Genomic DNA, 27614 nt, shown 5'->3' with positions numbered 1-27614 from the left:
TTTCAACTGATACCTTCTTAGCTCTTGAATCCCACCATGGGTTCAAGTGGAAAATTTCAAGACTACTGTTTGAAGTGGAATAATTACCACCAGCACATCTCAGCATCGTTCTTACAACTTCTTGAAAATGAGTCGATGGTGGATGTCACATTAAGCGCTGGAGGAGAAAGAATTCGTGCCCATAAGATTGTTCTTTCTGCATGCAGTCCATATTTTCAGGTATTCGTTTTCCTTTTTGTAAGCATATCTGTCGTATTTTAACGATTCATGTAATAAAATAGTGGGTGTCTGGACAGGAAAATTAATTTCATTTGACTTCAGGAGAGAGCATTACCTCTTGAATATTGTTAGAAGTTACTGCGTTTGGAATTTTTGTATAGTTTTTGGTTATTTAGTCAAATTCCTTAAATCTACTGTTATTGTAAACCGAATTATTCTCGCCAAAATCACAAACAAGGTTAATATGCCGATTCGTTAAAGTATGTATGTTATAAGAATCACTTTGAGGCAAATTCTTATTTTAATGTTCTCGTTTAATCAAAACAAACATGTCAAGTAATTTTACAATTTTGGTTACTGCTGTTGTTTTCTAACACATTAAGAATTTTCCGCTGGATGTTATTCACTTTTAAGCACCAATACGTCAACCAATTTGAAATAATTGGTAAGTTGGCTTTAATTTCTAGATATATCAGTCAGATGTGAAAACAGCAAAGTATATTGATTAAAAAACCAGTTGTAGGAAATAAATTGACACTTGATGAGAATGGCCACTTTAGAGGTAAGATGCCCCCGAAAAATAATTGGCTTTTTTAAAAGTTTCATCATGAATAGGCTTAAAAATGTGAAATCCTAAATGCTATCAATGGCAGTTCTTAATTCATTGTGGGTTTAGAATTTTATGAGTAATTTCATTCAGGACATATTAAAATAATTAATTTCATGATGTTTGAAGTGACAGGAGATTTCAATGGCAAAATATGATAAAAGAATCCAAAAGAAAGCATTTTGGGGTTAAGTCAGTTGCTAATTTTAATGCCTCGCAAAAAAATCTCCAGACAGATCATTGAAGTATGCAAATTCTTAAAGGTTGTGACTTGGCTGCTAGTTTCGCATATAGAAGGTTGAAAAATATCAGATTTAAATTTAAAGGATTGGCATAGATATTTCATTGCCAGTTAAGTACATCGTTCCTTAAGAATCCAACATCTGAATGAATCCTTCCTGGATAATGCAAGACTACTATAATTTGGAATGCAGGAGTTGGAATAATGTATCGGGAGAGTGAATGGACATGAAGAATTTTTGGTGTTGTTTGAGAAACTTGTCATAGTTCAGATTGTCAAAGAGCCTATAGGCTTGATAATGGCTTAACTTTTTATGTGTTAAACTAATTACAGGTGTGTTAAAATGGAAGCTTTCTTCAAGATATAACAATATTCTTTAAAAATGTAAAAGAAGGATAGCATCATGGGAAACTACAATGTAGCCATTAGGTTCAAGAAAGAAAAGGAGCAGCAGGAGATGTCATTACTCTCTATTAAAATTAGGCATGCAGCAGAAAGTGATATAACGATTCAAAGAACTAATGATATCTTAAATATGTGACCTTTGCTTGAGAAGTTTTGATTATATTGATAAGGAGTATTACACTAGTAAAAGTAGTTCATTCATTTCCCCAAATACCTAATTAATAACAAAATCAGTTGGAGTTTGGTGAATGTAATAATTGGTGAATTGGTATCTTCAACTTGAAAGTCAGAAATATGAAATTTAGGTATTATTTCATAATGTTAAGGTCTCACCATGAATGCACAGTGAGGATTTGGGATAATGTACTGGAGGACCTTATTTGGAAAGTACACAAGTTAAAGAGGAAAGCTGCAGTTGTGTGAAAATTCATTATGAGCAAGGGAAGCATCATATTATTATTGCCTAACCTTGTTTTTAAGTCTTTGGAAGCACAATATTGTCACCATAATCATGAACCCCAGTAATCAGTCTGAAAGGTTGTTTGATAGGTGAAAGTAGAGTTTACCTACTATGTACTAAGCCCAATGGCATGTGAAATTCACGCATCAGGGTAGGGGGTTTGGTTCCTAGTCAACAATGACCTTGACATTAATGAAGGAATTGTGTGTTCTGATGACTCTTACTACTTTGCTGGTGAGAGCAATGGTAATTGGTCCCTGCCAGATAGGTCAAAGAGTATGAGCCATGCGAAAATTAGTCCATGCAGTACTTGTTCCTCAGTAAGGTGGCTACAAAAGTGTCTAACCCCATTGTGACAGCCAATTGATGGTGATATGTTAAAAACACTAATGATGTAGGCAATACAAAGCCACCTTAATTCATTATCAAATAAAACAATGATGAATCGAGTTTGACTTCTGTTATCCATGGGATACAGCCCACAGGGCCATGTGTTGGGCTCACTTCAGCCATGTGTTGTCCCCATGGATTCAGCTGTCATCCTCTCACAAATCCCTTGCATAGTGAAATTGACAGAAGAGGACCTAACCAGTCCCCAGAATTGGGAATTAGATGTCAGGATGGTATTGAGGACAGGGGCAATAGAAAATATAAAGCGGGAGATGGTGAGAGGAAATGTAGATATTTTTGGATTGTGCATGAGGGATGACTGTGGAAATTACAAGAGTGATAGTTAAAGAGTTATAATAGGAGAGGTGAAGGGAACCAGCAAGGAATGGAAATAGTATTGAACAAGAAGTAAGGAGAAGCAAAATAAACATATCAGGGTGATAATATTAATATTTACTGGTTCTAGGGCTTAACAAAGTAAAGTATAGGACAAGTCAGAGAACAATCAATCAGTTTTCTCAGTGTTCTGAAGACTCCAAAAACTCCTCCCCTCTATATTAGAATTTATCTATCAGAAAATGCTTAAGATATTTCTTAAATGTACGACTAGAAGGAGCAGATTTTGCCTGGGGGCAGATAGTTGAGCATTTTGATGGCCACATAAAAGGGACTCTTATTATATATAGCAGAAGAGTAGCAGAACAAATGTGCATTAACACTCTGTTGAGTAGTATGCCCATGTACTTGAGCATTAGTGATTTGTTGTTTCATATTATTCTTAGCATACAAGTAATAAATATATGGAGAAGGTAAAGTTAGAATTTTCAATTCTTTAAAATATGGTTTGCAAGTTTGCCATGGGGGTATTTTTGCTACATACCTAATACATCTTTTTTGCATTATAAAAACTATGGAAGCCAGGTGATGCTCCTCAAAAAATAATTCTGTAGCTCATATGTGATTGAAAGTTGCCATAGTAAACCATTTTCAGTATATTATAATTAAAATGTTCATAAGATTACTTACAATAAATCCACTTTTTGCCAAAGTGGAACATAGGCCATTGGTATGGATTCCCCAGTTTAAGGACTCATCAATGGACAAACCTAAAAACTTGGTGTCATGTATCCTTTCTATGGGTACACGGCACCCTATGGCGGTTTAAGCATAGGTCTAACTTAGGCACTTCTCTTCATTTTTTAACTAATGATAATTTGTTTTAATTACAGTTACTGACAGTATGTTAATGTTTAACCATTTTTACAAGAGAAATAATGAGCTATCAAGCTCAGCTTGGGACAAGGTTGGGTCGTTCTGGCTTATTGTCAGAGTTGTATCATCTGCATACAGAACTATGTTGTTATTCTCAATATATCTAGGCAAATCATTGATATACAGGTATAGTAGGAATAATAATGGCCCAAGAATGCTACCATGTGGTTCCCTGACACTTATTGTTTCTGTGGGTGATAGTTGATTTATCATAATGTTGTTGACCCCAATGCCAGAAACCTCCACCATCTGTTTCCTGCCCTTAAAATATAACTGTAGCCATTTTGGGCAATTCCTTTGATCCCATGACATTCACATTTACTTAGGAGAATTTCATGGTCCACAGTATCAACTGAACGTAAAAGATCATTGAATACTCCAACAGAGTCGTCCTTTGAGTCCCAAGAAGTCATTATCTTTTTTAGAAAACTTGTAAGAACATCATTGGTAACTTTTCCTTCTTGAAATCCAAATTGTTCCATACTTAATACTTTTTTAATGGTATATTTCATAAGCCTGTCCCTTGTTAAGGGCTCCAAGATTTAAAAAAAGATACTGGTTGGCAATTGTTAATATCATCCTCATCCCCTTTTTTATGAATAAATGTAATCTTTGCTATTTTTAGGTAATCAGGAAACTCACTATTTGTGAAAGACTCATTTATTATAAATGTTAAGAGTTTGCTCATTGCCTTGGAGCATTTGTTATAATCATATTAGGGGTATTGTCAATTCTGACCAATAGTTTTTTAAGGCTTATGATTCACCTCAAGACCTCATCCTCTGTTGCAGGAAAGAGAACCATGAAAGACTTCACTAGCTGGCAAAACTGTGCATCAAATCTATCATTACTCATTCTGTTTTGTAAATTCAGTGGTACATTATTAGGCAATCAATTGCAAACTTTGCTACTTGTTTTGGATGTGATGAACCCCCTCCCCATTTTGTAATGTTAAAATTCCTCTCTTGTGTACCTTTCCTCTGGTTACATTATTAACTACTTGCCATGATGTTTTAGTGATATTCTCAGATTGGCTGATGACTTTGTCATAATATGATTTCCTTGCTTGAAGCAGAAAAGACGTATACCCTTTTTTGTAGCTCTGGAAATAGTTAATGAAGCCTGGATCATCCTGCCCTCATTTTAATGTGCATAATTCCCTGAATTCATTGGTGGCTGCTCTCACCTCATCTACCACCCAGCATTTAGAGTTATTACAGCACTTCACAGGAACTACAAGTATTCTTCTAGGAAAGCATTCTTCAAAAATGAGTTTTATACTGCTTATGAAATAGTCATACATTTCTTGTACACTGGATAAATAATGGTCAGAAATGCCTAAGTTGACAACTTTGAGTGATTATTTTCATTTAAGTGGAGATTAGTGACAACAAGGTCGATATTTTTGGAAGAGGGTGCAGTCTCTCTGGTTAAGGAGCTAATAAGTGAAGTCCATCCGTGCAGACACAGAATTTTAATAAGTTTAGTGGGCAGTACGTTGTGGGAGGCTATATTAATATTGAAATCACCACATATAAGACCCTTGCTTTTTTCCCCAACACTTCGTAATAACTGCTCAAATTTTACAAAGAAATCATTGACATCACCTCCTTGGGGTCTGAATAAACACACATTTGTCACATTTCCCATATTCTGAATGTTTGTGAACTCAATTGCTGCAATTTCTATACACCTTTTTTTAATATAGAGACCTTAAATGAACACTCGTTTCTCACAAAAGACACACACCTCAATTTTTGCATTCTGTGCGACAAAAGAAACCGGCCAATGTGTATCCATCAAAACCAAATGATTGGGTTTTTTTCTTTTTACACCAGTGTTCACTTATGCAGAGAATTGAAATGTTGCATTCAAACAATACCGAATTCATTATTGGCACTTTTTAATGGATACATTGAATGTTTTGGTGTAAGATGGTGCTTGTAATGAGGTTATAATTTTGTTTATTAATGTGCCCTGGTCATGCAGGAATTGATCATGTATCTCGTAACCATTTTGGTCTGCCTCTGAGGTTTTAAAGACTCAACGGAAATAGATGACACAGACTTGAGTGGTAAACTGAGTTCACCCTGACTCTGGAAGATGACTCTGTTCTCCAGGTCATTGATATGGTTTTTTGCCTATAGTTTGGTTTGCAGCTTTCATATCAAATGCTTTTGCAGAACTTGAATTCCTTCCATTATCATTCCTAAGTATACTTCTATCCATCCCTTTGCTTTATTCAAATCCCATATCAGTACTGGTCACAGAATAACGACTTTCTTCCTGTGACACCTTGTTGTTATATACACCTGGATTGCTAAAAGAGCGATCATAGCTCCTTTTATATATGCCAAAGAAATGTTATCACTTACCATCTTCATATTTATTAATCTTCTCCTCTGCTATTCAGTGTTACGTTCACTCCCTGTTGACTCTCTTCCCCCAACTGTAAGTTATCATATAGCCATTGCTTTGATAATTTTCACTGCTTCACCATCTCACATTACAGGAAACTAATATATGTATTTATACCTCTTTTCTTCATTTATTTCTTGATATTTTCTGACATCTCTGTCTTAGACATCATCCTATTCCATGACCCTATCCTAACACTCTTAAGCCTTCTTTCCACCACCGTTACTTCAGTTGTGAAATGATTTTTAGTGATGATGCTTATAGATGCCTTGCTTCCACTGCTGCTGATCATGGTACTCAATGGATTGAGGCACATAGCTGCCAGCATTCATTTCAATTTGTACCCACCCAGATTTGGGTCACAAGTTTGGCATTTTTCTTTTTGCCTCATCTTCTCTTCAAGTCTTTTGATGGAAAAAAATGTTTTGAATGAAATAATTAAATTTGAGTAAATATTTCTTAAGGGCACCTTGGTTGGAGCTTGATTTAGTTTACAAGACCATGGTGTACAAGAAAAGATTTCAATCGAAATATTGTTAATTTATTAGTAGTGGAGCTTGGAAATTTTTGCTGAATTGGGATTGAGGGGACTAGAGCATGAGCTTGAAAAACATTTTTTTGTGCTTTATTCCAGTTTCATTCGTAAATAAGACCAAAGGCCTTTCGCCCTCTCCTTGGAATTGTCAATGCTGTTGCAAATTTGAAATATAGCTGAAAGGAATGTAGCATTTGCCAATTTATTCATCCACCCATACACTTCACTGCTAGGGTAGGAAATATTTCAGAGTAAAGAATGATCTGGTACTTTCCCGGCGAATAATGTTTTCTAAGATTATTCGGGTCTCCCGGTGGGAGACCCGAATAATCTTGGAAAATATTTCAGAGTAAATTACTTTGTAGCTATGTTTTATTAAATTGAAAATATTTTGCTGCATTACAGGAAATATTAGCTACAGCAGAAGACACCCACCCAACTGTCATCTTCAGTGATGTAAATCCTGAGGATCTGAAATCTGTTTTAGAATTTATATACAGAGGGGAACTTTGTGTTTTGGCCACACAAATTTCATCTGTCCTCAAAATTGCCAATGACCTAAAAATTAGAGGATTATCAGAGGTAAGTGAAAAAACTTCAGTCAAACTTAAGTCCCTTAGTCAAAATATTCCCTGAAAAACATGTTAATAATAATTTTTTCCCCTTTTTGGTGCATGTTCGAATGAAATTCATCTCTCCATTTAAACTGTTAGCTGCTCTCTTTCAGTAAAATATACTTTAGGCGTACTGCAGTAAGAACAAAGACAATATTTTATCATATTTCAGTAGTCTTACAGGAACTGTAGCTTACCTATTTATATTCTCTTAGCATTTTTGCCACTTATTCATATTTCCTGTCAGTGATTCAGGTAAATATTTTCCATGGGAGGGACTATGAAATAAGAATGAATGATTCGTTATTACCTGTTTCGAATATAGATAAAATGACATCTATATTTCATATCTGAATGGTTGGTTTTAGTCTGTCATACATGATAAGATATCCTACTGACTTGTAATATTTTTGATAATGTGTGACACTATAATGGTTTTGAAAATATCAGTTTGATCTCACTTGTTCACATTAGCCATTCAGTGAAGGTTAGGTGTTTGAAATGTCTGTATTTGTGTATTTTTGTACCACATAAGAGTTTAAATTTCTCAGTAAACATTGTGAGCAGAGGAATGTTCTAAATTTTTGCTAGTGTAACTAACAATGCATGAGGAAATGAAATTGAGATAGGTGTAAATTAAAATTGGCTCAAAAATATGTGAGATTTAATATTATTATTATTATTAGGTAATCTACTAGTTAAGGTAGGTTTTTGGATGGACATAATTACCAATTAAATAATTTGTGGCCCCTAGCGAAACACAACATCCTACTTTACATCAGGTCCCTCTTCAGCTCTTGAGTACTTTCTTTCTCCCTTCATCCCGTCCAACATCCCTATCCTGTTCCTTCCCTTTCCTTGTTTGCCTAACATTCTCCCCTCAATTACAGTCTTCAACATCCTGCTGCCGGTCAATACCCCCTTCAGCCACTTTTCCTGCCTCCATAGGATTGCTCCCAACAAACCCCTCTCTTCACCCACCATACCAAGTACTTCCTCGTTTGTTTTCTTCTCTGTCCATTTCACCTTCTCCATTCTTCTCCACACCCACATTTCAAAAGCCTCCAGTCTACGTCTATCCTCCTGCTTCAATGACCACGTTTCCACGTAGTACATAGCTACACTCCATATCAAAGATTTTACAAGTCTTTTCTTAATATCCTTACTCAACGTCCCTGTCATTAACTCCCTACTCCACGTGAAAGCCTCTTTGCCTAGTGCAATTCTTCTCCTTACGTCCCTACTACTTTGACCGTGTTGGTCCAAAACACTTCCCAGATACGTAAACTGTTCTACCTGTTCTAGTTTTTGCCCTCCTATTTTAATGTTTAGCTTAGCCTTTTTCTTTCTAGAGAATCGCATAACCTTTGTTTTATTAATATTGATTCTCATCCCATACCTGTCGCACTGAATTTCCAATTCACTCAGCAATGCTTGCAGCCCCTTGGCTGACTCACAAACTAAAGCTTGGTCATCAGCAAACCTAACTGGTTTTACGAATTCCCCGCCCACTTTCATTCCTACCTCCAGTTCTTCCCACGCCTCTTTAATCATTTCCTCTACATACAGGTTGAACAGCAACGGTGATAATGGGCAACCCTGCCTTACACCTCTTTCTAACATTGCCCAACCGGACCCTCCGTTCCCCACTCGCACCTGAGCAGTCTGAGACATGTACATGTTGCGGATTAGCCTCCTTTCCCTCCAATCTATTCCTATTTTCTGCAGAATACTCATTAGTTTTTCCCAATTCACTCTATCAAACTCTTTTTCAAAATCTACAAAACAGGCAAATACCTCCTGGTTGTGTTCTATATTCCTCTTGATTAATAATCTCATTACTGCAATGGCATCACGCGTACCTCTCCCCTTCCTAAACCGAAACTGATCACCCCCTAAGTAATCATTTGCCCTACTCTCTATCCTTTTGTTTATGATCCTAAGAACAACTTTAGCTGCGTGGGATATCAGAGGGGTAATATGTAACTTTTGATTTGGATGAATAATTACCTACATATTCATAGGATTTGAGGCGCACCCATTGAAATTGTGCAGGTTTCTGGCTTCAAAGTGGCCGCTCTCTTGAGGAATGTAAGAAATTAGGAAAAAGTATAGGATTACTCAATATCTTCAAATAATTGAGAAAACTGGGGAAAGGGTCCAAATTTTTTTTTTTAAGAAGTCAGGAACCTGACGTGCACATTGGGGTTATCATATGAGAATCAGAAATTCCTAATGAGAATGATGCTCCTTTTAGTTAGTTGTGAGATCAGCTCATGCTAACCATGCAGGTCTTGGAATTAACGGAAACTCCAAAGCAGAACCAACTTCAGTGATACCAGTGGTTGGCAAATCAATTAGACGTAATCCCCCAAAAAAAATATCTAATCAGATTGCAAATACACCGGTGTAAATTCATTTTAGTCAGAGTGAATCAGGATAGTGGATTAGGATAGAGTCAGGAATCAGAATTCAGAAAATAAGTGGCCTGACTGGACCTGCATTTCATAATTGTTAGGTTAGCATGAGCCTTCTGTGATATATATAATAATTGAGAGGGCAACCATTACAGAGAAACCCCTCTAACGCCTGGTCTTTGATATTTGTCTTAGAGAAATGTGTGATTTACCATGTAAAATTTTTAGGAAACATCCATAGCAAAATAAGCATTTTTCATAGTTGCAGTCCAAAAACTTTAATATGCAATTAATTGCATTGAGGAATGCTGTGCATATTGTCAATCTTCCTTTTCTGTATCTCCTCAGAAAATTTAATTGTTTTTAATAGCTATCTAAGTATGAAGATGATCAGTTCAATACATTGATTGAAATCATTTGTTGTGGCTAGAGAGGAATTAGCCTATAAATGCTGATATCATTTTTTATGCATTTTCTTGTTTATATGTTACTTTTTGACTCATTCTTAGTCTGTGGGGAAAATTCCAACAGCTTTAGGATTTCTAGGATAAGGAAACCAAGGATTTTGGGTAGTTCCTAAATATGGCAATGAATCATGAACCTTCCAATGCAATGGTGTGTCATGGTGCAATGCTGCCTGTAGACTGTTTGAAGCTCATTTTCCGGGTCTTTAATTTGATGTGCCACTCCTTTGTGAGGGGAAAAGTGTAGGGTTGAATTTCTAGGTATTAATTTTTAAGTTGGAAGATTCATCAAAAATACAGATGTCAATATGGGTTGTATTAAGACATTCTAGTTACATTATGTAGAGACAGGAAATCTAATTATGGTGTATTGCTAGTATATATTAACATCAGTAGTGCATAAGGTCAGTGCATTCAAGTTCCCTGGTCTGGAATTAAATAGCCTAGGTAACTGTGCTCACATATCCCTTTGGGACAAAACAGGTGGCTTTTAATGATTAGTAATGCAGTATTGATGTTTGTGGTATATTACATATTTTATGTTTTTGCTTGAGGTACATAATTCAGGTTGCCTATCCTAAAAAGTTTAATTTAGACCCAAGTACAAGGTAATGGGGTCCAGGCACATGGAGAGGTACTCCTTGTAGAAGGATCAAGGTGCCTGCTTATTTTATAGAGTAAGATGGAGCTGAAGTATCAGCTCTACCCATATGTCAGTTCGAACTCCTGAATAGTGTACAGCCCTAGTTTGGAAGTTAATTACCTGTTTTACCAGAGAATTTTCTCAGGTTTTCCTTTCAGTTGATTTCACTTTGCCCCCTAGTGTCAATGCTTAGTAGGAATTGAAATATTTCTTTATATTTAGCTTCTTTCAATAATGTGAATGTTTTCCATTTAAATTACCGAACAACAGGTTAGCAACTGTCTGCCTGACATAGAGGGAGTCACAAATGTTGAGCAGTTGATGGAGAGTATACCTAATGAAAGCAACATCAGTGATAGCAATCCCATCACTGACTCAAATGTTTTTCCCAGAACTGGGAGGGTTACTCCTGACAATACAGTACATGAAGTCACTTCCATGGAAGAAGTTGAAGCCATGAAAGCCATTGGTGAAGTCAGCTCTGTGAAAGTGGGGACGGATGTAATATCTGAAATGGAATTATGCAAAGATGAAGAAGTTAGAACAGAGGTATTGGAGAAAATAAAGGAAGGAGAAGAGCTTTCTGATGATCAAAATGTACTGGTTAAGACAGAAGTTAAGAATGGGACTGAAAATAATACTGGAACTGGAAAGAAGATTTCTGTGCATGGCCTAAAGGTAAGAAAGTTACTTTACTCAGTTTATACATCATATTAAGAATGTACGTGGAAAAATAATAAAATGCAGAATAAGTCACCAGAATTTCTCAGGTAATTAAATTTACCTATTTAGTGAAGCCATCAAGAATTTCTTACTGCACTTGCAAACATTTTTTATGTAGTGAAATTACTTAATTGACTTTTGCACAATGAGTTTTAATGTTTTATGGAATAATTCATTAGTGTTATTCACATTATTCCTACCATTTAGCCTTTATTCTTTTCTCTGCCTTCAATGTTTTACATCATTTGGACAACGGGCTGTAAAATTTCTGTTTTCTAAATAATCTGTTCAAAATAAGCATAGTTTTATTTTATTCTATTTTGTAGCTTCATGTTGCTGTAAATTGATTGATTACGATGATGTTTTAAATGCCTGTAAATTTCAGAATGAAATGAAAAACTCATTTTTATTTTGATCTTATATTTCAGTCATCCATTCAGTCATTTCCTCGTTATGTGAAGAGATGTGAAGGGTTGGTTCAGATTACTCCTAGGAAAAAAAATCACAAGCAGCGGTACAGAAAGGAATATAGGTATATTCTATTGTTTCAGGCTTCACTTCGTGGAAGTAATTAATATCCATTATTAAAATAGAAAGAAAGACTCGTACTTTTCCGCAGATTTTATTATACGGTACAACGCGTTTCACCGACTTGCGGCATCATCAGGTACAAATTTGCAAAACAGACAGAGCAAGCATACGTCCAGCGTACGTCCAGGTTCGTGCCACTTCGTCGTCCACAACGGCCATCAGAGCGATACGCAAGGCGAAAATCCAGTGGTTAAGGGAGGAACTGAAACTGTGGTATGCAAGAAGGGATTCCTTTGCACATTATTTGTTCTGTCTGCACGTAGAACTTTGCTCTAAGTTACATTTTGCGGAATGGTTTACATTTGTGGATGGTGTAAAAGAACTAGTGAGTAAAATCTCTTCTCGTAAATATGTAACCCAGGGGAAAAAACTGAGTAACCTTATTAATAGTCCACCTCAAAATTACCAGTGCACTACTAAATAAAACAGTCCCCGCACAGTATCGAAATTTGTTCCGGCCGCAAGAGTTGTCAACCTTAGTCACCATACGTTCACTGAGGAGGAGAGTAATATCTTGAAGAAAGGGTTGAAGTTTGCTCCCTCTAAGAAAGTTTCCGAAGCCGACATTAAAAATCTAGCCGCAGATTGCGAGGTTGCCCTTCGGAACCAATCTCTGGCTACCAAACACCAAGTTGCTGAAATCATCATGTCCTCATTGAAGGAAGCAGTGCCAACAACGACCCGCTTTTCCAGCCTTCAGCAACATACGTCCACCCTCCGACGCCTGAGGAAGACTATTGGTAAGGAAGACCTCATCATCCAGAAAGCTGACAAGGGATCTAGTGTCGTAGTGTTGGATAAACGAGTGTATGTGGAAAAGTGCCTTGAGTTCATCAACAACAATCCTATTACTCCGTTATGCAAAGACCCAACCGCGAGTTTCCAAAGTGAAGTGAAACATGCAGTGTCCAAGTGTAAGTTTTTAAATGCTAGGGAAAAATTTAGTTTAATCCAAATGAACCCCTCCGCCCCCAGGTTGTACGGACTCCCCAAATTACACAAAAAAGCCATACCTATTCGGCCTGTCATCTCAGCTGTGTCCGCCCCTTCACACCTTCTGGCATGAAAATTAGACGTATTGCTCCGAGATCTCACAGGTTTTAAACCTAAATATGGAGTTAAAAACTCTATAGAGCTAGCCCGAAAATTGAAAGATATTGATGTCCCGGAAAAAGCGAGGTTAGTCTCCTTCGACATTAGCAATTTATTTACTTGCGTACCAATATCGGAAACTTTGCTTAGGGTGGAAGAACTACTCAAGGATTCCACCATTGCCCAAAATATCTCAGACGAATTGGTCCCCCTCATCAAAATGACAGTTAACCAGAATTATTTTAGTTTCAACCACACCCTTTACGGCCAAACGGATGGGTTAGCTATGGGTTCCCCACTGTCCCCCTTCCTAGCCGAAGTCTTCATCAATTCTGTAGAAGAACATCTTTTTAATGCTGACAATCAGCATAACAAAAACGTGGGCTATTGGTTTCGTTACGTGGACGATATACTATGCCTATGGACCGGAACCAACCGACAGTTAGACTCCTTCCTTAATTTCCTAAACACTCTTCATCAGAATATCTCCTTCTCCATGGAAAAAGACGTCAACGGCACCATCAACTTCCTCGACTTGACAATCACAATTAGGGATAATAGACACGAATTTGCAATTTATAGGAAACCCACATATACAGACCATATAATTTCGAATGATTCCGCACACCACTTTTCTCACAAACACGCAGCCCTCCACTCCATGATCCACCGCCTCCTACACATTCCCCTTCCCCCAAAAACTTCAAAATTGAACTCGTGAATATCACTAATATAGCTACCAACAATGGTTTCAACCCCAAACTAGTTGACACATTACTACGGAAAAAACAAAAAGCAATGGCCATAAAAAGCATTTTCGTATCTCAGCCCGCAGTATCTAAAGATTTTAAGTGGTGCTCGATCCCGTTTCTGGGAGATCTTTCATATAGGATTTCCAACTGCCTACCCACCTCACTCAAAGCAGCCTTCTACCCACCCATAACCCTCTCCAAACTTCTAGCCAATGTAAAAGACACCCAGGATAGCCTTCTCAAATCAGGCATTTATAAACTGAAATGCGAGGATTGCAACAACGTTTATGTCGGTCAGACCGGCAGGAATATCAAGTTACGAATCAAGGAACACGCTAGGTGTCACAAAAATCAGAATAACAGCTCTCTCTTCGCCAAGCATTTACTAGAATTCAACCACAGCAGTGACTTTGTCCCAGAGATATTACACACACTCCCAAAAGGATTAAAAATGGACGCTCTCGAGCAATTATAGATTAGAAGGCACTTGGTGAACCCCAACACGACACTTTGCAATGAGCAATTATTCCCATACCCCTCCCCACTCCTCTCCGAGAAATTAGCCTGGAAATGGTCAAAACAATCCATCAACGCATCTGCGAGCCCCCACCCCCCTCAAATCCTTCCAACCCTCCCCGCCCCCACTCTGTCCTAAGGGTATATATGCTTGCTCTGTCTGTTTTGCAAATTTGTACCTGATGATGCCGCAAGTCGGTGAAACGCGTTGTACCGTATAATAAAATCTGTGGAAAAGTACGAGTCTTTCTTTCTATTTTAATAATGGAATATAGGTAGGTTCCTTTTTGAATTTTTCATTGTAATTTTTAGTTTATAATCCTTACCATGGCTCATGGTCAAGTTTCTATTAATTTACAGCGAAGAGTCACTTTCTGAAGCTCTGGATGAACTGAGAAGAGGTCGCCCCTTGCTGGAGACAGCAGCAGCTCATCATATTCCTCGTTCCACACTGTATGTGCGAGCTCGTGGCCGTGGGATACAGCTACCTTTGGCTCGTCAAGAATACCCCGGAGAGATGATGACTGCTGCCATACAAGCTGTCCAGGGTAAGGCCAGTTTTTAGCAAGTGCTCTTGTAAAAACAGCCACTTGTAACAGTAACTCCTTGTTATACAAGGTTTGTATAAAAAGCATTTGTAATAATTTTTCCCTGATGTGTGCATGAAGTGCTGAATGCAGACTGTAAATTAGGTGTGCACATGGTTGCAGATCGTATTGGCATTATTAAAAATTAATGACATAGAAGGTTGTTTCAACCCTGACGCAGTGGTTTCACATACTGTTTGAGCTGACATTAATTTATTTAATATTGAATTTTTGTATTATAATGAATTCTATATCCTAGCCCAGGTAATGTTAGGTTCAGAAATTTCACACAATTAAAATTTTGGCATCCAAAGAAGGAAATGCAGTGGTGGTAAAGTTTTGAAAATATGCTTGCCTGCCTTGAAAAGGATAGGTTTCTGGCATTGGTCAAATGTATTGAAATTGGGTTATTTCTAAGACCTAAAAAGAGATGCATTTGCAGTTTCACCTGAGAACTGAAGTGTTTAGTTCCTTTTGGGTCTTATCACTCATGTTGAGATGCTTGAAAAAATATTTTTCCAGCCTTTCTATATTTTACTTTAATATTTTGCCAATTTCTCATGTGCTAAGAAAACGGCATCTAAAGATAGGGGTGGGTGAGCCAGTTATGTCTTTAGGTTCATAAAAGATAACTGTGCAAAATTGTCTGTATATATTTGTAATGATTTGTATTGTATCAAGAGTAAACTAATCGAAGAATATGCATTATATGCAGATGTAATCTCTCAATGTTGGCAATTCCTAAAGTTTGGATCATTCAAATGTTTAAATGAGATATAAGTTACAGCTTTTTGAAGTTCTATGGTGTGCATGTCTCATATGATGCCACTTGCAAAAAATACCAAATTTTAGTTCCATTGAATGCATGAGGTCTGTCCAGAAATGATCCAGCCATGCAATATTTTGAGAAAAATAGTCTACCTAGAACAATGAGGCCTTAGTCCCCTTGGAAGAGCTCACCTTGGGACATCATACACCTATCCCAGTGTCTCTTCCTTTTTTCAAAACAATTAGCTAAGTCTTTTTTCAGAATGGCCATCAGCTACATCATTGCATTCACCTTTATCTCGTCAACGCTAAGAATTTCGTGCTGCAGTTTCAGGGGACTTGCTCCAATTCGCAAACGATGACCCAGGTTTTCTGGAAAAGATCATAATTGGGCATGAGTCATCGGTCTATGGCTATGATCTCGAAACAAATCCAGTCTTACCAACAGTCGGTTGGTTGAGAAATGTCTTAGAAATTTATGTATGATGACCCTTAGATTTCATGGATTTTCTATAACTGGCCTTTGCACCATAGTGTACCCACCCACTGCGATAAAAATATTTCCAACTATCAATTATGGACCTTGTAACTTTGTTTTTGTGAGATCAACTTAGGTTGTTCAGACAATAAAGATTAATTCATACTTCTTCTAAAATTTCCCATCGCTCGATTTAGCCCAATGATTTGCCTTGACAGGATTTGCCTTGAATTGTTACATTGAAATGCACATTAGCGGATGACTCCATTAAAAGTTACTGCTACGGCATCTCCCGCAGTTTCTTTGGAATTAGCCCAATGAGTCTCCTTCACTCTATAGAGTCAGTGCTGGCAATTGTATTAATCCCTTGCAAATGACAGTTGAGAAATTGAATTTTGAGCTTATAATTTTTAGGCAAGTTCAATGTATGTTAAAATTTGACAGTATGATTACGTGCTCATTAATTCAGGCTCTTGTTAGTAATATTAATATGAAATTTGTGGAAGTAAGTTTAGAAAACCCCATGATGAACTACTTCATTACCAACAGCAATGTATGTGTAAACATTGAGTGCTCTTTTTGCCCTCTAATTATTTTCAAGGGGGTATCCTGCAAGTTATAAAATCAGAGAAGGTAGTCAGAAGAGGAGGACATTGAATTGGGAAATATTTCCTGCAAAGTCAACTGGACTCTGCAGCTTAAAAGCTTCTCGAATAGAGCCTGAAATAAATATCATATTTGGGCAATATTGCTTCACAGTGTGGTGTTGGATACGGCCAAAATATCATTCTAGGGATAGTTGATTGCCAAACATGCATTAATGCACCTGGGGATCTTGGAACTTAAATCATTTTGTGCTTGAGCTACTAAGCTGTGGTTGCTTATTTTCTCTCCTTTCTCCCCACAGCTTATTTAGACCTATTGTGGGCTTGCCTACATTGAAGGTTATCACAGAAGGTTCAAGTTCCAATATTGCTGGAAAAACATCTGAAAGGTTTCTATATGTATTTTGGGAAAAGAAGGACTGTATAATTTCAGCGCTAAAATTTCAAATTCATAGAAATGGTATATTATCGATATACACTTGTGATTAATAAGCATGAAATATTTTGTAAGCCTCTCTTTACAGCATGTGGCGGTTCATTTGTTTGTGTGATTCAGGGGTGTGCCACGAGGTGTAACCCTAAACGTGACCCACGAGGAGGCATCTTGACCCATGCGGAAAGCAATCATGCCGGGGTCACCAATTTGTAGCGTTGCTGGAAATTATATTAGCGTGGCCAGTGCTAGGAAATACTAACAAATCGCGTTTAAAGTGTTTGAATAAACAGCAGATTTATTCTGTGTGCTGTGCATAACAGACCTAGATCAACGTGGTAAGATATATGCCATGGGTGCATCGTGCACAAGAGAGATGAACGCTTGGCTGGGGTTGAGACATGACTGCTTTCCGCGTGGGTCAAGATCCCTCCTCGTGGGTTGTGTTTAGGGTGACAACCACCCCACAGCATATCATTATCATTGATTTTCAGCATAAATATTGGTTCCATCTCTCCACTCCCCAAATCTATAGCTATTCTTTCACACACCAATGTGTAGCTCCCTTTTCCAACTTCTTTCTTAACAATGAAAAACCAAAAGAAAATGCGTAATGAATTTTAAAATTTAATAAAAAATGCAGGAGGCACCAGCCTGAAAAGAGCATCTGATCACTTCAAGATACCAAAAACAGTGCTGTGGAGGAAAGTGAAGAGAGAAATGGAGAATGGGACCATTCAGTATCATGAGAAGGCAGAAAAAGTTGTTCGTTGCCCTTCATACACTACTGAACAGCGCCAGGCAGCTAAAGATGCTCTCATCAGGGGAGATAGCATATCCAAAGTTTACAGAGAATATCAGGTATGCATCAATCGTGGAATACTACTAACTTTAAGCTTCAAGGAATGAACAACTTAACCTAATGACAAAGGTGTTCCACATGAACCTTGGAATCTGATAAAGCTAATATATTCACCCTCTTTTGTAAATAGTTGTTAAACAATTTTCCTATTTACTCTAACCATACATAGAACCCTCATAAACTACTGACTCATAAACAACAGGTGTTTAACATATCCCAAAAATTAAAGCAGTTAATACACAGAAATATTTTAAGCTACAGAAAATCACCCAGCTGCCTTGCAATGGCATTAGATAAGAAGGAAAGATAAGGCAGTGGAAGAAGTTCAACCAGAGCCAATGTTATATAATTTTGTTGACTTAGTACTAATGCAGTCATTGTATTTTTTTTTAAATGATAAGTAATAAATGAATTATTAAAGATAGTACCAGTGCAGTGCAAGTTAGCGGATGGTGGAAATTCACAAAAAATAATAATGTAAATGACGCGAAGTAAAAAATAAAAAATCATTCAATAACTATAGAATGATAATAGGGAAAACTAGTCGTTATGGTATCTTCTAACTATTCATTAATGTTGTTATAAGGCTCAATAGTTAAAAGAGCTTTAAGTTTTCTCTAGAATAAGGGAACCATTCAAAGTTGTGATTCAAATGGTGATGATGCAGCCGAGGTCCCATCATCATGGGACCAAGTGGAATTTTTTGGTCCTAATATACACAGTATGTAAGTCCAAGGGACTCTTAGTCAGTCAAATAATTATGTATGTAATATTTATGCATAATTATTTATGCGTATCAATGCAGGTATGGTATAGATGTAGTTTTTGAAATTCAGATGTGAGGGTCAGTCAAATGAAAACCAAACAACTGCTACAATAACCAGTACACGCACCAACAAGAACATAACTCAGCAACTGTGTGAATGTGAGTTTTCATTATGCAGTTCTACTACAGCAATGGTACTTAGGTAAAAAGTTAGCTTTTAGCGGACTGTGTGTTGTGGTGAGTGTTTGGTTTGAATTTTACTTCTCCAAGAGCATACTAAGATTTATGATCCTTTTTGCAAACTTATCTTTTTCAAATTCTGTTAACACTAAATGATCTCTGTTAGATTCAATAAAAGTTTTCACCATGAAATGGACACTATTTTAATGCAACTACTGTTTTACAGGTGAACTCATAGTATGGGTAGTAGTGGAAAAACATTTGTCTGATGCATCCTTATCCTAACCTGACTGATCAGACAAATGTTAAAGGTTACCGTTTATTTTTATTTAAAAAATCAGAAGATCCTTGAACTCCTAACACTTCAGTTATGAAGGTTTCATAGTTATTTGGGGTTATGTGTTGGTGGGACGAGGGATGTTTTCTCTTCTGCAGCCATTCATGACTATTGTATTGCACTATTCTCATGCCTGTGCATTTTTTACGTATGCAATGGTTTTATTGCCTGGTGATAGTGGAACTTTTAATTTCCTCAGATTCCAAAGACCACTTTGTTCCGAGAGCGATCACGTCTTGTTGCCTGTGGTCAAATTCCAACTGGTGCTCGAAGGAGAGATGATGGTTCAAGAAGAGGGAATTTCATTCATGAGCAGCTGGAGTTGGCTGTGACAGCATGTCTTAAAAGAGGCATGACCCATGCTCTTGCCGCTATAACATATCAGGTAATCCAGTGTTCTGCTGTTTCATTTAACCTCTTGACAGACTTCATTTGTGAAACCCTCATCTTCTTCAATACATTGATGTATTCTTAGCACCCTTTTAATCAAGCGCGTTCAGGGTAATCTGAAAAATTTCCGCCCCTGATTTTACCTACTTTATGCGACCAATTGCCATTGACCCATACTCCTTCCTTTTTTCTGGAAACATGTAACCATGAGTGTACAAGAAAAATGTGTTTTGCCATTTTAAATTTAGCCACCAATGTGCTATATTCAGTGACTTTGACTTTTTCAGGTACCCAGATTATTTATGATTTGAAATAATTGGTTTTTTTCAAGCATTCAAATGTTTTCTTATCACTCAGAATCGGATATTCTCTTCATATGTAATATGTACTAGACTCGGGCTAATTTCATAAAATGAGGAAAGCAATCAATCCCCTTGGGCAAGTTAGTATTTCACTGTTCAGTACTTGTTTAATGTATAAGATGTAGTTGACCACAAATTATGCATTTTATGGTAGAGAGCCTTTGAACAGTAGTTTTAATTTCATAAAGTATTTCAAAAATTAGTATTGAATGGCAAAAAGCTCTTTTTGTTTAAATTAATAGAGTTAATCGGGTGTTAATGTTTTAATGAATCGAACAAGAAGAGAATGTGGGCAAGGCTTTTGGCAGGGGATTAATCATTCAACTGGACCAGGATTTGAACCCAAATCACTCAATATCCAACCAAGTAAGCAGTAATGCTACTGAAATGTTCTCTTCTACTGTAAATGTCTGAGGGCTTTTACAGGAGGAAGAGTTATCATGAATTCCCCATTGTAAATTTTAACAATTCCACTTTAAGTATTCATTCTAATAGCCAAAGAAACTATGTGAATGCCACAACAGTAATTTTAGCAAACTCCCCTGCTAATGTGTACACAGATATTAGAAATTTCATGATGGAAAAATCATTTGTCTAGACTGTGGATGGAAAACCTATGGCACATGTGCCTAAAGTGGTAGGCAGAGCAATTATTTTGGCACACAGAGCTGGGGAGGCACTACAGACAATTCTATGGTAAGTTTATCTGAAAGGTCGAAATAGTAAATGAAATTGATCTGACTAATTTGCTGATGGAAGATAAAGAAGAGTGCCATATAAATTAGTGGGCTCTGCCATCGTTACAATCCCTGTGAATTTTAATCCTCAAACATTTTCTGCTCTGTATAACTTGAGTTAATCCTCATCAAACATTTTTCTCATATGTCACATGTGTGACAGACCAAGTCTAGTTGATCATTGGCATCAGTCAGTTTATGTCCATTGGTTTGATACCATCCCTGGAGTGCACTATTAATTTGACTGAAATCCATTTTAGTTACTTAGAACATGTGAGTTTTGGACCAAAATGGTCAAAGTTGTGGGGACAAAAGGAGAAGAATTGCATTAGGCAAAGAAGCTTTCACAAGGAAGAGGGAATTGATGATAGGGACATTGACTAAGTTTGTTAAGAAAAGGTCCATCAAAACTTTGATATGGAGTGTAGAGTTATTTACGGCATGGAAATATGATCACTAAAGCTGTATAATAGACATTGATTAGAGGCTTTTGAAATGTGGGTGTGGAGAAAAAGTGAGAAAGTGAAGTGGATAGAAAGGAAATCAAATGAGGAAGTGCTAGATATGGTGGCCGAGGAGAGGGAGGAAAAATGGATGAAGGGCATTTTGATCTGCAGTGGGATATTGAGGAATGAGATATAGGGGAGAATCTTTGGCAAGTGAGGAAAGGGCAGGAATAGGAGAGGGATGTTGGATGGGATGAAGGAAGGAAGGAATTATACTACAGAGATGAAGAGGGATTTGTTGTGGATTAGGATGTTGGGTTGTGTTTTTTTTGTAGAGAGAATATATTTATTTGGCAGTTAAATCCATTCAAAACCTACCTTAGCCTGTAAATTACCTAATAATAAAAAAGTATTCTTCAAAACACATTAGTTTTGTTATTAATGACCTAGAAATATCTTCTAGTAAAGTAGGATCTTTTAAGTTTAACTTTAGGCAAGATTGATCCATATTAAAAGGAGATTCATAATAAAGATTAGGATTGTCTGAATATTTCCTAGAATTTCCCAAACTTTGATATACAGTTATGCCATTAGTGCAAAATAATTTTTGAAGCAATTCATGAGATGAAGTTTGTTTTTAATTTCTAATTGTTTAATTACTTCATCAATCCATTGAGTTCACATTTTTTTAATTGTTGGCTACAATTCCATGTCCTGGAGAGACTATTGCTGCATCAAATTTTCTGTGTTGTTAAGACTCATTTAATAATTGCTTTCAAAATAATTCTACATTTCTTGATGCAATAGTTGTGTGGATAGACCTCTAATCTACTAACCAGAAGGCCTGGGTTCTGTTCTGAGTTAAGACGAGCACCCCCAACTACGAGGGTAAAAAAGAAACTTTACACTTCCGCACTAAAGATTTAATATTTCACGACCATGGTTTCAATGCTGCACACCATCATCACCATCACCCCCAACTACTTCTATCTACAATATTATGTATATATAATGAGCAAACTTAAACTCATAAACCACTTCTTCCTAGGTACCCAAAACAACATTGTGGCGACGTCTTCAACAGTTGAGGAAGAAAAACGGAGATGAAGCTGCCCAAGGGCAAGTAGACAGTGATGGTGTGGTTGAGGGAACATCAGCAGGAGAGGGGAAAGAAGCGGAAGCAGATGTTGTGGAGGAAGGCAAAACAATTAATATTAAAAAAGTAATGCATGATGACACAAAAGTGATTGAAGAAAGTATAGAGGTTGAGCCTGAGACACTTGAAATGGTTGTGGAAAATGAAGTGACTGTTAAAGAGGATGATGATGGCACAGTGTCTTTTGTGGAGGCAGATGGCACCACCGATTGTTCAGAAACATTGCAGTTCCCACCTGGAAGTTCCCTAATTATTCTGACAACTGGTGAAAGCATTGAACTCCAAGAAGGACAGCAAATCATAGTCGAGACGGTGAGTTTTCATAGCTAAGTTTTGAACTTGACGAAGTAGATCATCTCATAATACTTGACTTGTGGAATATTTCCATCCGTTATTTTTCTTTTTTGCAAAATGGCTGTTGAATCCTTAATTTTTGTAATATCCTCAAAAAATATGATTCCTGATTTAAACCCCTAATTCAACTATAAAGATATCAAATTCTTTCCCATATTCCTTCTTTACTTATTTTTTCTGCTTCTTTTCCATGATTTAACTTCAATAATCTTAGAAGGAAATCTTTATAACCATTATGAATACAGTGAATACTCAAAATTTTGTTTTCAAGTTGGTCATTAAAACAATTGGTGAAATTGAGATTTGAAGTTAAAAAATATTTTAAAGGCATATTTTGATATTTTAAAAACACTGACCATTTGTTTTTACAAAAGATTCCTACAAATGTAAATAAAAAATTTGAAGCAAAATTTTCATATAGAAATAATAGAATTATATTTACTATAGATATAATATCAATTACCTTGAGTTCATCATTTAGTATTCTTCACCACATTAATCTTCACCAACTATTATTTTTTCTAACCTCTGAAGGCCCCACAGAAAGAACAAATAGGTTTTACTTTTTCATTTTTATGTTTGTATCAGTCAAAATGTATCAGATCAGTTATATTTATTTAATGACTGACCATTTTCCAAGTATGAGTACATGTCAGTGTAATAGATAAAGCAGAGCTCCATATTATTACTTGGAATAAAAATCAGGAAATTTCATTCAAATTACCCTGTTATTCATAGTATTTTAGAAGGGTTCGATTCCCGTAAGTAAGGCACTCTGGGCGACTGCAGCTCCACCCAAGCTATGTGATTTTTCGGGTACCAGATCTTCCTGGGAAACCATAACCGGCACAGGGAAAGGAACTGGCCCCCCTACCCTGATGTGTGAATTTCACACGCCGTTGGGCTTAGCACTGGGTGAACTCTTATCATCACCTATCAAACCGACCTTTGGGTTGATTACTGTGTTTATGGTTATATATATATATATATATATATATATATATATATATATATATATATATATATATATATATATATATATATATATATATATATGTATATATATATATATTCTATATATATATATATATATGTATATATATATTCTTTCGTAGATGTAACGCGGAAGTGCCGAATAGTACAATACACAGTAACACACAATATAGAAACACAAAAAAAGAAGAACTCTCGCACGTTATTTCTTGATATTTCGACGGAAACACTCCGTCTTCATCTGAAGATATAGAAGTAATGCATTACGAAGATATAGAAGCATTACCTCCATATCTTCAGATGAAGACGGAGTGTTTCCGGCGAAATATCAAGAAATAATGTGTGAGTGTTCTTCTTTTTTTGTGTTTCTATATTGTGTGTTACTGTGTATTGTACTATTTATTTATTTATATATGTGTGTGTGTATATGTATGTATTTGTGTGATAATACATATCTATTAATGGCTAAATTGCCCTTTTATATGTTCAAGCTTTAACTTGGAGGTTTATTTGAAGCTCATACTTCCTTTTGGTGACTACTCTGACTATTCCAATCTTGCTTTGACAAAATCAAAAGAGTGGAAAGGATATTTCAATTTTTAGACAGATGTGAGATATGTACATGTTCACTTTTTCATGAAATCATCTAAATCTACAAAGAGGCATTTGCTCATAGTTGTAAAAAATCAGCTTATTTACATTTATGACTAATGACTTTAGGGTATGATTTATATGCTATGACACTAAGGAAATAGCTGTGATCTTTTACTATCCTATTTATTAACAAGTCTTAAATCATCTTTCTCTTACAAAAAATTTATTTTACATGTTTTTTAATGCCAGTGTTTCATAATTGTGTATGGTGTGTAGCTATGGTGAGCACACGAACTGGTTCAGAACATAAAATTACATGTTTAAATGGCAGGTTTGATAAATTTCCTAAGTTTATTCATGTGATAACTGAATAAGTTTTTGAAAATAGTATATATCAAAATAGCTAAATTCTATTATGAAATAGTTCAATTGGAACTTTTCTTTCAAAAGTTGTAATTATTATTAAAAACTTTTATAAATACAGGAACTACTAGTTCAAGGTCAGGTTTCAAGCACAAGATGAACATGGTACTGCCTAAACCTGAGTGACAAAAATGATATTAAAAAGTATTCAAATTTAAAAAATAAAAAAATTACTGCTTGCTTCATTATATATTTTTTGGGGTGTTTCTTTATCACCTTCCTCATTCACAGCATCCCACATTCATTAAAATATAAAATGCGAGAAATTTTCATGAAGATATCAAATGTACAGTAAGATTTGTTGCTGCTGGAGTAATACTCAAGGGCCTTACATTTCTCATAAACATTGAGGAAGTCATACTTTTGCATATTTTTGTTCAAATGCAAAAGCCACCTCAATAATTTAAAATGCCACTAAATTAATCAAAATATATTTGGTAAGATGTGGTGGAACAGCTATGTATGTAATGGTAAGCATCTTCTGCCTAATTATTTTTAATGAAAATATGTAAATATGTGGACAGTGCTAACTGTACTCATTGACCTGATATTTTTGTTTATAATACCTGAAATGTCAAGGAAAAAAGTGTTTAACAATTTTAATTTTTCAAATGTTCATGGAAGCATAAGAATAATTTGGAGCTTTTCAAAGTATTTCACAATATTCTTAAGTGTGATAAATTCACTTGCATATTATCATCAAAACACAAGCAAGCTGAATGTATCTGCATATTGGAGACAGGGCCAATTAAATCCCTCAAGCAGCAGTTTCGGAGGTTTCTTCTGTGTGGATATATGGTATCCCTATTATGCTGGATTTATTTTGTAACATACTGATTTATCATTGACCAGATTGATATGTAGTGTGTCCAATCCTTCCTATTTCTCTTTTTCGTAAGACAATGAAAATATACATCATTTTGGAAATGACTGCTGAAAGTCAATTTTATTGTTTATTTACTGTTTTTTATGAGCCGAAGACATAGATTTTTCTAATCTGAAACCAATTATCTGCTAATGCTTTTGAGAAAAAGCTGACTTAACATTGTGGTATTTGAAACTATTATTTTCCTCAACATTACTATTCATCTCTAAAAATCTTGAATTTTATACCCTTGTAATTGGAGCACACAGACTTGACTTATATACAAATTAAAGATGGAGCATATTATGATGGATGTTTTTCAAATGTATATAAACTGTTTCACCCCATTGTCCATTGACAATAACATTTGAGCACATTGATATAACTATGGCAGTTTTAGGCATGCCCTTTGATTATTTTAATTTATGTATATTTAAAAGAGGTTAATTTACAATTAGATAAGATTTTTTTTTTTAGATTGATCCATCAATGATTTCTTCTTCTGCAGGAGCCAGGTCAGCAGCTGTGATCGCATATTCATTGCGTGCATTCCCAAATTCATTCGCAACATGTGCTGTTCCATTTGGATCGGGCTGAGGTCCATCGCCAATAGATTGGATCTCTTGACTGCACCAGATGGTTGATTGATTGGGAAGGAAATATCTTGGTCAGAGTCTTGACATAGTGTTTCTTTTATGCATTTAATTTTTATTTATGAGGAAAATATTTGGATTATCTCACTGTTAATTCAAGTAAGAATTAATATTGAATTATGGTAGTTTAAAAAATGAAAAATTTTAATTTAAAATTTTGCATTAAGTAAATTAAGTTTGATATTGTATTTGTATAATTAGGTAACTTGTAAATTCTGCTATAAGAGTATGTATGGATAATATTTTCTTTAATACATTAAATATTATATATATTACTAATTTGCAATATTATGTACAGTGAGGCCTTGATTTATGTTATTGGTGAAAATGCTGTAAAGCATATTTTATTGAAACGGTATTCTGTTCCCATAGTACTTCACATTTGTGCCTATAATTTTTCAAGTTTAATTTACTCAATGCTCTATTACCACATTGCTTTCAATGTAAACAAATTAAAAAGCATTAGGTGGCAAAAATAAAGGTTTATAAATACCCATAGAAGTTTTTGCTTGGGCTACTTGCATAAAAGTGAAGTGTTAGAGGGGCAGAAGTATCTATTATCCACCAGTAGCACTTAGGTGTTGGAGCAATGGTAATCAGAAAAGTCTAAACCAAAGAATTACTGTAGCACTACATTTTGGATTTGTTTTAGTTGGTTCCACAAGACCGACCAAGAAATTATTTAAAATTATAAATGCCAGTTCATTTTTAATTTGTGCTGTTAATTTGTGCAGCTACATAAAGAAGTTCATAGTATTAAATTAAAGCTCACCTAATGACTCTGTATCCATTTTCATCTGCTTCGTAGTGAACAGTTCGCAGGAAGAAGCCATCACTGTATGAATACGAGCCTTTTGTGAGAAGGCCATCTCTGGTTTCTTTCCTTGACACAGTTTGGTCATTCAGTCCATCCTCTACTGTAGATGAGAAGTGGTAATGAGCATTGCGAGCCTGTTCATGCAATACCTCTTCCAATTCTCTCTTGGCCTCAAGCTCCTCGTCAGTCTTTAATTAAAGAATTGAAATATTGTGAGAATTTGCATTGATTCAATGTCTATAACTTATTATCCTTAGATTAGGCAACACACATTTATAACTGTAATAGCTGGATCAGTGTTGTGCACTAAAGTATCATCAGTTGAATGAATTAAGCCAGTATGTTATGATTGAAAAAACATGATAAAAATCTTCAGAAAAGAGACAGCTCAAGAACCCTTAGTGATACAAGATTTCCTTAATCAATGATTGCTATATTTTTAGAAAAAG

The 27614-nt window shown here is 35.9% G+C and overlaps 2 protein-coding genes across 2 annotated transcripts in view; one reads left to right on the top strand and one right to left on the bottom strand.

The window, feature by feature from the left end:
- LOC139693852 (uncharacterized) lies at nucleotides 1-26426 on the top strand. Its single transcript, XM_071592160.1, has 9 exons — nucleotides 1-219; nucleotides 6953-7129; nucleotides 10956-11363; nucleotides 11837-11940; nucleotides 14720-14907; nucleotides 17874-18091; nucleotides 19575-19760; nucleotides 22359-22778; nucleotides 26204-26426. The coding sequence occupies exons 1-9, from the start codon at nucleotides 37-39 to the stop codon at nucleotides 26222-26224; spliced, it is 1905 nt and encodes a 634-aa protein (XP_071448261.1). The 5' UTR covers nucleotides 1-36; the 3' UTR covers nucleotides 26225-26426.
- The window catches only part of LOC139693853 (uncharacterized), a 27671-nt gene continuing 25537 nt past the window's right edge, over nucleotides 25481-27614 (bottom strand). Inside the window, exons 4-5 of the mRNA XM_071592161.1 lie at nucleotides 27121-27353; nucleotides 25481-26322 (exon numbers count right to left, since the gene is read on the bottom strand). Of these exons, the coding sequence (XP_071448262.1) occupies nucleotides 26169-26322; nucleotides 27121-27353 (387 nt within the window). The 3' untranslated portion in view covers nucleotides 25481-26168. The remainder of the gene's footprint in view (nucleotides 26323-27120; nucleotides 27354-27614) is intronic.

The sequence above is a fragment of the Hetaerina americana genome, unplaced genomic scaffold (assembly GCF_022747635.1).
Source record: "Hetaerina americana unplaced genomic scaffold, ioHetAmer1.1.p SCAF_5, whole genome shotgun sequence".
Taxonomy (NCBI): Eukaryota; Metazoa; Arthropoda; class Insecta; order Odonata; family Calopterygidae; genus Hetaerina; species Hetaerina americana.
The sequence above is the reverse complement of the archived record's forward strand: the minus strand, read 5'-3'. Positions and strand labels throughout refer to the sequence as shown.

Bases quoted from the DNA above. Each gene is read 5' to 3' on its own strand.
- LOC139693852 (XM_071592160.1), top strand. From the start codon at position 37: ATGGGTTCAAGTGGAAAATTTCAAGACTACTGTTTGAAGTGGAATAAT. The intron at 220-6,952 runs GTATTCGTTTTC...GCTGCATTACAG, and splicing joins CATGCAGTCCATATTTTCAG to GAAATATTAGCTACAGCAGA. The intron at 11,941-14,719 runs GTATATTCTATT...ATTAATTTACAG, and splicing joins CGGTACAGAAAGGAATATAG to CGAAGAGTCACTTTCTGAAG.